The sequence below is a fragment of the Gymnoscopelus braueri genome (genome assembly GCF_963280865.1).
Source record: "Gymnoscopelus braueri genome assembly, chromosome: 17".
In the NCBI taxonomy this organism is placed as follows: Eukaryota; Metazoa; Chordata; class Actinopteri; order Myctophiformes; family Myctophidae; genus Gymnoscopelus; species Gymnoscopelus braueri.
In genome coordinates this window covers 18,310,383-18,321,347 of record NC_137617.1, presented here as the reverse complement: position 1 = coordinate 18,321,347, position 10,965 = coordinate 18,310,383, and the positions used below count along the sequence as shown (strand labels likewise).

Sequence of the window (10,965 nt, the reverse complement as noted above, 5' to 3'; positions counted from 1 at the left end):
GTAATTAACCAATCAGCACGCATATTTGGTTTCAGTGGCGGTCCAAAACGGACCAATGACATCGAGGGAACAACGTGCACCACTTCCGCTCCGCCCCTCTCACGCATTGATGCACCGCTTCCGGCTTGAAGCAGCTACTTTGAGCAGGGAGGAGGGGGGTTCAGGGTTGGGCCCAGCGTTGCCATGTCCGCTTATTATAAGCGACTTTGAGCTTGTTTTTCTGTGAAGTCGCTTGTAAATATTGGTAGCTGCGGGTTGCGGTTTTTGGGCTTGTTTCTAAAGTGTAGTTGCTTATTTGGGCTTGTTTCCTAATGTTCTTTAAAGCAGTGGTTCTTAAACATTTTCATGTCAAGGACCCCCAGATGAATATGTATTTGTCCACGGACCCCCATTTGAAAATATTGTATGCCAGTGGGATAGATTTGTGCTGTTAAAATGTTTCGTTTTTTTTCTTAAAATAGCCTATGTATATGTTTAAAGGGCAAAGGACTCGCTTCTTTTGGGCTTGCTTTCATACACCCGGATGCTTATTTCTCTCGCAAAACCTGGCAACACTAGGAGGCACAGGCATAGAGCAGGCAGCCGACAGACGGAACCGCGTTAGGTCCAACAACCAACCACACACTGAAACAGAAACTCAACAACACGTTCACATTGTCCAGTTCATCGTTGAAATGAAAATAGTTGGCTAACACGGCTTGTTGAATTGAAATATCACCACACCGCGGCTTTTCAAACCTTTAAACAACCTCAAAATAATTTCGAGGTTGCCTCAGCTGCAGTTCTTATCTTCTGTCCCAAGGTTAGCTTTAGCTGGCTAGGCTAACGATAGCCGATTATAAAAAAAAACTACTTGAGCTAACTCGGTAGCTAGTTTAGCTAGCCCGTTCACAGTTGATTTAACCCGACCACAAATAGGGGAATAGTATGGCCGAAGCCGATAAACTGAACATCGATTCCATCATAACGCGTCTCCTGGAAGGTAAGGTTCACTTATTTTGCTTGGTATTGTTTTTCCCCACCAGGATAACGTGAGCTATTCGAGCTAAATTGGCTAATGCTAGCTAGTTTAGCTGCTTGGCTAGTTAGCCGAGTAGCTCGTTGACTTGACTGGTGTGTCGTCGCGCCTAGTTTGGGTGAAAACAGTGTTAACAGTTAAATAGTCATGGCTTGTGCCATAATAATAATGTACGTGACATGTGCTCTGTTGTTATCTGTTCTGCATCACCCATCTGAAATAACATCCCCATGTGTACCGGCATATTATTATGGTACACTATGTGCCTGTGCAATTATCCATTGCAATTATGCAGATGCTTGTTTTTATTTATATATATTCTTTTATTGTGGTGCATATACAAATGGTTAAAAAAGTAGATCTGGGTTCAGGGCCATTCTTAATTTATTTGATGTTCAGTATGCAGAATTTGTCCCTTGTTGGCATTATGAACCTTGCCCCCGCAGTATGTTTTGTTTTTTTGTTAAGTGGTTTAGTTTTAACTCTGTGCATACAGCAGTGGTTCTCAAACTTTAAAATGTCAAGGACCCCCCTTCACTCTGACAGTATACAGCTTGAACCAAATGGACCCTAACGGGGCCATTTGGTTACATTTGTATACTGTCAGAGTTACAGACTTGTAAAGGTCAATTGAGACCCCCCTCAAGAAACCCTGAGAGTCCCTGGACCCCGCTTTGAGAACCGCTGGCATACAGCACAGCAGCTTTTACATAATGGCCATGGGTGATGATTGTTGCAGGTGGGGAGAGACCTGCATCTGCTGCTGCCATCTCCCTTGGTAGCAATAACATACTGGCCATGCTGACAGCATTAATAACTTGCACAACATTTTCTTTCTGTTTTCATGGGCTTAGAGTGCCAAGCACTTTGACGGGCATGGGGAAATGTGTTGGGAGTAATAAAGTAAATGTCTTTGAAAATGTAGTGAAGTGAAAATTAATGTATCCTCATTAAGTAAATAAGTGAAGCAGATTTTCTTTCGTACTTACTTACAACCTCTGGTACTCATTCTAAGCATGCTACATAATAGTGGCAACAGTCGAGCATCTCCACAGCAAATAAAAAATATAATAATTACACTTACACTGTATATTCTGCCATAATACATCTCTAATCTAAATTAATTACAAAATTAATTAGGTTAGTGTTAAGAAAATATTTTGGGTGCACTCCAGTGCTAGATGCCAACTTCATTTAATAGACCTGTGTTTCAGCCAATGCCTTCATCTGGGTGTCCCCAGTTTACTTTGAGTACAACATGTCATGGTTTTATCTTGAAAGTTAAAAAAAAATTTGGACATTATTTTGTTCCCTATTTATTCATGTTCACATTTGTTGGAATCTTAACTTTTATCAAAATATTTTTTTTAATTCATTTCCTTTTCTCCTTTAACCTATTAATGCGCAAATGATCACATCTCATCAACACATTTATTTTGGTGCAACCTGTTAAGGATTTTTCGTTGTGTATTCAATCCCCCAGTGATACTGTGAAGATTTGACTAAGATGAAAATGCTGACTGTCCGTGTTAATTTCCTGTACTATTTTGACCATTTAAGTTTATTTTATACTGTCACACGTAGGAATGTCAAAAACAGATTGTTTTGCAACAGAGTTAGCTGAAATCCTTATTCGATTCATAGATATTTAAATACACACTCACACACATAGTCATGAGAATGACCCAGAAAACCGAAAGAAAATGCATGTAAATATCAGAATGGGAGACATTACATATGCTCCTTTGATTATTATAACAATAATTGGATCTGCACATCTCAAATGCAGTAGGCAGCCTAGTTGAGAGTCAACACCGCCTGACCCTGGCTACTTGTAGGTTAGTCTATTCTTATTGAGGAAGATGAACATGTCAATGTGTGCTGGTATCAATGTAATCTGTTGAGCATAACTTATTTCTGCAATTATTCCGATGTTTCAGCATTTCAATACACCCTAAATATTGCATGCAAATATCTATCTGTCCTACTCTACTTCATCGCCCTGCTGTTCGTCATACTGTTTATGTCCTATTTATATGGCCTACTTGCAACTACAAAAGGTTAATAGGTAGCTCAGTGGTTCGCATTGTTGTCTTGAGGTTTCAGTGTTCAAACCCGACAACGACCTTTCTATGTCGAGGTTATTTTCTCCCTCTTCATCTTCCTTTTCTCCTCCTCTTCCCCATGTCATCTCATTGCTGCTTGCAGCCATAATTCTATCTGGTTTTCTATGGCTAAATCAATGTAAAATGTCAAATGACAATATTGTTGATCAACCAATGTTGCCAATGTGGTGGTGGTGGTAGTGTTGTTTTTTTCCCCACCCTTGATTTTTCCTAATTTCTTCTTTTCAGTAAAAGGCTCCAGACCTGGTAAAAATGTTCAGCTGACCGAGAATGAAATCCGTGGCCTCTGCCTCAAGTCCCGCGAGATCTTCCTTAGCCAGCCAATCCTGCTTGAGCTTGAGGCGCCGCTCAAGATTTGTGGTAAGGCTTAGTTGTGGTGTTTAGGGTCGAGGGAATTGAATTCCTCCAAGTGTGGTCAGCTTTTGCATTCAGAAACATTCCAAGATTACTGATTCTGCTCAGTGCTGGCTTATTATAAAGAATCCTCAATGTATATGTATGCATGTTTACTTGAAGGACCGACATCCCTACATATCATTGTTTATCTACAACTCGGGCTATTCTAATTAAAACGTTAACTGAACTTCGATCGATGTTGGCTTAACCTCACTGTGCCGTTAACACCCCTCAAGATACAAAATCCACCTCAACATTGGCTTGTTTAGTTAAATTGCTGAAAATAAACAGCAGTTTTTCGCAAGGCTTTGACATTTTTTTCATTACCTATGCCGAGCAACTTTTAATTCAGTGTATTTACACATCTTCAAATTTCAATTTGAACGATGGTGCGTAAGGATAAACTTTCAAACTATCTAAAAAAAATACCTTTACAGAAGAATGATATAAGTTTATTTATGACATGTGTAGTATAGTAACATGTTGTGCCATGAGAATGGTCCTTTAACATCACAATAACACAAAGGCTGACTGAAAAAAAAACCCGGCAAATGCCGCCATACACAAAGTGTAACGCATGGTAATGGATTAACTTTCCCAGTTGCATGCTAATTACAGAATTGGTGTGTAATGCCTTGTGTAATGTGTTTAACACTGATACTACAGGGAGTTGATCTCTGTCATACTGCTGATTCCACTTATTGGGAATTGCTGATTTAAAGGAATGCTTGTTGTTGATTTACATGGTGCCAACCACTATCCAGCCCTTGCCCTTTGTTTTGAACATAAACACAGCAGAACAGTCACACGTACAACAAATCTTGGAAAATTGGCACCCAGTTACATTCCACTCTGGCCAACAGCACTCCTTTATGTTCCTCATCAGGTGACGTCCATGGTCAGTACTACGACCTGCTGAGGCTGTTTGAGTATGGGGGTTTCCCTCCAGAGAGCAACTACCTTTTCCTGGGAGACTATGTGGACAGAGGGAAGCAGTCCCTGGAGACCATCTGCCTGCTGCTGGCCTACAAGGTCAAATACCCAGAGAACTTCTTCCTGTTGAGGGGAAACCATGAATGTGCCTCCATCAACAGAATATATGGCTTCTACGATGAGTGTGAGTCACGTGGCATGTATATAAATGCACAAGCACACATTCCTTTTTCAATGTAATTTTTTCGGGCTTCTCTTGCCTTAATTGATAGTCACAGTGTAGAGAGAGACAGGAAACGGGGAGAGAGTCCGGATTGACTCGCAGCAAAGGTCCGCTGGGTCCAGGAATCGAACCGGGGACTCTGTCAGGTATCATAGCCTATATGGTACACACCTTAGCAACTCTTATCGGCGACTCCAAAGTATACATTCCTAATGCCAATAGGAGTCACTTTTTTTTTATTTGACACAGACTTTACAATAGCATTAGAACTGCTTCAACGAATGATTAATAACAAGCGGCAGCTTCATTGTATTCAGTGTTTGTTACCTGTACAACATATTCAGGCCTTTGAAAATATTTTTTAAATATACAAAATTTGAGGAGTTAACGTGTAAGAACAAAGGTCAATATATATACTGTATATATGTGTGTGTCTATATATCTTAAGGGCAAGCATATTATTTGTTTAGCCAAGGTAATCATTAGTTGCCCGTGTCTGATTGGGATGACGTTGCCGCATGTACTTTCCCTTCGCTTTCTCTGCACTTCCTCTCTCTCTCCACTCTAACTGTCAATAAAGGTTAGAAAATGCCCCAAAATATAAAAAAAGGAAAACCTCATCAGCATTGTGACACTACATTGTGTCAAAGTTAGTACATTTTTGTACATTGACGTGTTTGTAGTCCTTTGTTACTTGATTTATTTATTTTTTGTCCACTGTATGGCATATCTTATCAGGTTTTTGCGAGCATTCTAGATACTTATATTAGAACATACCGGTATATTAGATACTAACTGGAATTTAAAGTTGCTCCAAGAAGCTGTCAAACCAACCAGCCACAACATGTAAATACAGTTATTTTCATAATCCTGTATTGATCAGCTATAATAGAAGCAGGTTTTTGTTTATTTGATTTAGTGACATCAAATTATTTTGCAAGTGTATGTAAAAGAATGTATTGGACACATTCAAGAAATTTCCATTCTTTAAATTGTCATCTGCTATTTTCCACCAATACATACAATTGCCATTGGTAACAAATACAACAGTACAGCAAAACAAAAGACACTACCATCAGAATAAAGTGCTTGGGGTAAAAGAGTTTGACTGAGCTGCCTGCCTTGGCGGTGATTAATCACATGCTTTTTCACAGCTATTTCCAGAGCCAGGATTATGTAAAATACAAAGTGTACCTGATGTTTTGCAAGAGTGGCAGTTGTTGGGACAAGCTTTTATGGGCCCCAAGATAGGGTTGTAACTAAACAACCAAACTCTGTCCGCCTCCTGCAGGTAAGAGGCGGTACAACATCAAGCTGTGGAAGACCTTCACAGACTGCTTCAACTGCCTGCCTGTGGCTGCCATCGTGGACGAGAAGATTTTCTGTTGCCATGGAGGTATGCCCATTTTGTTAGCTTCATAGACAGAAGACGAAACCCAAAATGTGAACGCCAACTTCTCCAGATTGGGACAGTTATGAAGACTATGCACAGTATATAAGTAAAGCTCAAAGACTGGTTGTTTCTTGCCAAATCGATTCTGAATAGCATATTTGACACAACGTTGACTAGATTTACTCAGTTCCCAATATTAAGTGCAAAACATTCACGTTATCCGCTCTGAAGTGAGCGCTGGTAGGGACTTTTTAGTCTGTTCATAAGATCGGTGTGTGTGTGCGCCGCTCTGTAAACGGTTTCAGTGTAAGTGTACTCTGCTCTCCCTCATGTAGGCTTCTCAATTGTGAAATTTTACAGATATTTACAACTTTAGTTTAAAGGTAGGGTAAGTGATATTTTTTGGTTAAAACAAAAAGTATTTTATTAAAGGGTTAAAGCACTATATTCTGATAGTAATCATTGCTATAGAGTGTTTGTTCAGTAACAGGAGTCTCCCCTCTCCAGCTCTTTAATAAACAGAAAATACATTTTCCGGTAGGTGTCAAAATCTCAACCAATCAGGAGAAAGTACCAATTTTTAAGCTTCATTTTTATAGTGTTCCAGTTCCAATTTTGCCTGCTCATTTCTTAGTGTCATCACTTCCAATTTCACTTGTTTAATCTGTATCCTGACTGAGTTCTCTATCCTGATTGGATAACATTGGAAATGAAACTGAAATGAAAATGCATTTTCTATTTTATAAAGAGCTGGAGAGACAAGGAGACTCCTTTTACTGAAATAACACTCTATAGCAATGAGTACTATCAGAATATAGAGCTATTTAACACTTATTTTAACCAAAGAAAATCACTTACCCTACCTTTAATAATACCATATTTTGTCTCCTTGGTTTGCAATGAGGTGAGGACATCAGAACAATGAAAATAGGCAAAGTTTCCCATTAAGGAAATCACTTGAGTTAACCCGAGTTACTGTTGGTGAAGTAAGCGGTGCATGTATCTAACACAGACACTTGTGTGTTTAAGTGGCTGCACCACAAAAAAAAAGTATTTAAGCATAAATATTTACAGACAACAAAAGCTATTTGTTGTATTAAACTGAGGAAGTTGGTTCCTTATTTGTTTACACGCCTGAGTAGTCTCTGTAATGTTCAGGTCGGGACAACAATTTGATCCATTCAGGAGCGAGAACTCATACAGCATAAACAAGTTAAAAGGAAGTGATGATGCAAGGAAATGAACAGACAAATTTGAAACTGGAACACTATAAAAATGTAAGCTGATAAATGGGTGCCCTCTCCTGATTGGCTGAAATTGGCAATCCAATTTTCTGCTTATTAGATTGTTGGAGAGAATGGTAGGCCCCTGTTACTGAAGAAACACTTAATATCAATGATTACTTTCAAAATAATAGAGCTTTGAATCTTTCACAAAGAAAATGTTCCAAAAAAGTATTACTTACCCTACCTTTTAATGTCCGGAATGCGGTTATGTCCGGAACACCATAGCTTTTGAGGATGAAGCTCTCTGTGGTGTTAATTATTTGCCTGCTGTCACTCCTCTCTCCCCAGGTCTGTCTCCAGACCTACAGTCTATGGAACAGGTGCGGAGGGTCATGCGCCCCACTGACGTGCCCGACCAGGGCTTGCTGTGTGACCTGCTGTGGGCCGACCCAGACAAAGACGTGCTGGGCTGGGGTGAAAACGACCGCGGCGTCTCTTTCACGTTCGGCGCCGACGTGGTCACCAAGTTTCTCCACAAACACGACATGGACCTCATCTGTCGGGCCCACCAGGTCAGTTTCAGTGGGAGAGCCTAAACATGGTGGGTGGGTTTGTGTAGGGGCTCACAATAAGGACTCAAGGTGCTTAGTGTCAATAAAGAGATGCGCTTTTTGAAATAATTAAATAAATGGACATGGTTGCATAGCCGTTAATCAGGTGGGGTCCTAAAGAAAGACTTCTGTACCTTCATCAACACTGTTTGGTTTGAAGAACACAAGGAGCCTGACTCCTATAGTTTCAAGAGGGTGGATGCCATAGTACTTCCCAGTTGGCTTGTTGCTGTTTACGCCTCTGATTTAATCCTGCACTGTTCTGTCATGCATATCTTTTCCTCCTCCTATTCAAAAAAGGCCACAACCACGATTTTGTGAAATGCAGGGAAGGTTAACAATTTTGCCAAGCAAGCCATGGTCAGCTGATAAGGAATAATTGAAGACAGGTCAGGCAGCACCTCTGAAGTATTGAAACGGTGCCTGGACCATCTTGTGTGCCTACTTCAGTGCAGTTCTGGATTTTAGCCCAGTCTCGCTGATAACCAGGTAGGCAGGTACTTAGATGGATACAATGTCTTAATGATGGCACCTCTTTGCTCACTAAATCTAGTTCCCTCTTCTGTTACATAAAACAGGAATTGCTTACTTCTACATTCTTGTGTCCAAACACAAAATGAAGGAAGTCACCCTGTTTCCTTTTGCTCAAATGGATAACATTTGTTTCAGGTGGTGGAAGACGGCTATGAGTTCTTTGCAAAAAGACAGCTGGTGACACTGTTCTCAGCTCCAAACTACTGCGGTGAGTTCGACAACGCTGGAGCCATGATGAGCGTGGACGAGACACTTATGTGCTCTTTCCAGGTAAGAAACAGCCGAGTCGCCTTCCCAAAAGGAAATAAGTCATCCCTCTTGGCCAAATAGCCTTTTAATATAATTCATCATCCTTCAGCCATTCAGGATCCTTTTACTTTGCCTTGTCATTTAGTTACTCTCTGTCATCTTTCAGATTCTCAAGCCGGCAGACAAGAAGTTGTTCTACGGTGGCGGAGGAGGCATGGGCTCTGGCCGTCCAGTCACCCCCCCAAGGAAAGCCAAGAAATGACACGCAACTTTGCCCTCAGTCTCCACCTCCGCCCCCATCCCTCCTGCCCTCTCTACCTCTCTTTTTCCTCTCTTTCACCAAACAGCCAGAAATCAAACCAGTACCCAGGGCTTATTTTTCCTTTTTTTTTTAAATCTGTACTTCTTAAAACATTTAATGTTATGAATTGTCTTGAGTGCGTGCGTGCACAGGAGAGAAGAGAAACACAGAGTTGTCTGTCTGCCTGTGAGCGAGCATTAAAACCTGTGTGTGTGTGCGTGTACATTATGTGTGAGAGTATTAGAGATTTGTACTATCCCTCTCTCTCTCTTACCACTTAGCCCCATTGAAAGGTTGATACCACAGTAGTTGTGACTGAAAAAGCAGGGTTTGGCGAGACCGCTGCCCTGATGAATTTAGCAGCAAACTCCTGTGAACAGATGGCATGTGTGTGTTTGTCGGGGGGTGGGGGGAGGTGTTTTGTTTTTTCCCCTGTCCTCTGTACTGTAAAATGTCAAACACGGTTGTGTTTGTCCATGTGTATGTGCACGCTGCCATGCCGATCCTGTTCAAAGTAAGATGTTTCAGTGTCCTTGAGCAGGAAGGCAAAAGTGTGTCACCTCGTCTCCCGAGAGCGTAAGCATGCACTTAATCACAAGCATAAACACACACATGACTCTTTTCACAGATTCATACACGAGCCAGAGCTGTAAAAAAACCCACACAGTTTAGGTTTGTACAGATTTGATTACTTGAAAGAGATTTTTTGTGAATTCGTTTTGTAGTATTTCATCAAGTTGACCAATAAATAAAGCAAGAATCTCAGTTAAATTGTGCCTTGTGCGTCGTCGTCTTTGTAAACCAGTATTGTTTTAAACATGGTGGTATACACCATTACTGTACCCAATGGTATAACTTTAAAAATGTTTACTCAAACTAGATGAGAAGGTGGTTAGGTACGTAGAGGATAGTGATTTTTCTTAAAAGCTGGCATTACCAACTTTACCTTAGCTAACTATGTTATCAAAGTTTTCCCTGCTTCCTAAATGCTTTAAATACACAGCACTCAATGAAACAGGTTTTTAACCTCGGCTGTTAATTTGTGTGTACATACTTGCCTGTGCATTAACCTGTAGTATAGTTGTATCGTATCTTGTATGCAAGAAAATGTTCAGATCCTGTCCACAAGGTGGTGCTGTTGAGTATCTTTCCTTCAACTTGTATACTTCAAGGTTGCATGCAGTAATACAAGTAGCTGTCCTTCAATGGTGCTTATCGTCTCCGCCAGGCCGACGGCGTGGCCGAGACTGTTTTGCCCCCTGTCCCTCCGTGTGGCTGTCCGTCAGTGTACACTGTACACAGCTAATCTCCGGCATCGTTTGCCCTATCAGTGTGAAACGGCACACTATCCCTGGAGGCAAGAGCAGAACCTCTGCCCCAACTTTTTCACATTGGCCTGTTATAGCACTACCAATTTTTTTTTTTATAACTTCACAGATTTTATCCATGCTTCACGCAAATCTGTACACATTATCTCTATAGTCATGTGAATGAAATGTCACCCTACATTTTTCTAATCGGCCTGGCACTATAACGGGCTGATTCACGTTTTTACCTATAACTGGACCGATCAGTGTGAAACTTTGCACGCACACTCCTTAGAGGCCAGGGAAAAACCTCTGCCCTGCATTTTTCACATTTTTCATGCCATTTATAACGCCACCTTTTTTATTATTACTACTGCAGATTTTGTCCTAACATCACACAAATCGGTACACATTATCTATATATAGTCATGTGATCAAGACGTTTCTGTCTGATTTTTCATATTCCATCCTGATTGGCTAAGATTGGCATCTAAAGTTTGTTGGAGCGGTTCATTTTGAACAAAATGCCTCAAATCATGAATGCAGCGTCCGTTTGCCATGAAACTTTGCATGCACAGTCCCACTAGGCCCAGGAAGAAATGCCATTCTTTTCACATTGGCCCATTATAGCACCACCAGGAGGCCTAT

General features: G+C 40.8%; 1 protein-coding gene across 1 annotated transcript; it reads left to right on the top strand.

Moving 5' to 3' along the window:
- Positions 1 to 560: 560 nt before the first annotated feature.
- On the top strand, positions 561 to 9,781 carry LOC308105572 (serine/threonine-protein phosphatase PP1-gamma catalytic subunit B-like). Its single transcript, XM_080456394.1, has 7 exons — positions 561 to 982; positions 3,373 to 3,504; positions 4,427 to 4,657; positions 5,988 to 6,092; positions 7,664 to 7,887; positions 8,596 to 8,730; positions 8,876 to 9,781. Exons 1-7 carry the CDS (start codon positions 928 to 930, stop codon positions 8,969 to 8,971), a joined length of 978 nt encoding a protein of 325 aa, XP_080312520.1. The 5' UTR covers positions 561 to 927; the 3' UTR covers positions 8,972 to 9,781.
- Positions 9,782 to 10,965: the final 1,184 nt, after the last annotated feature.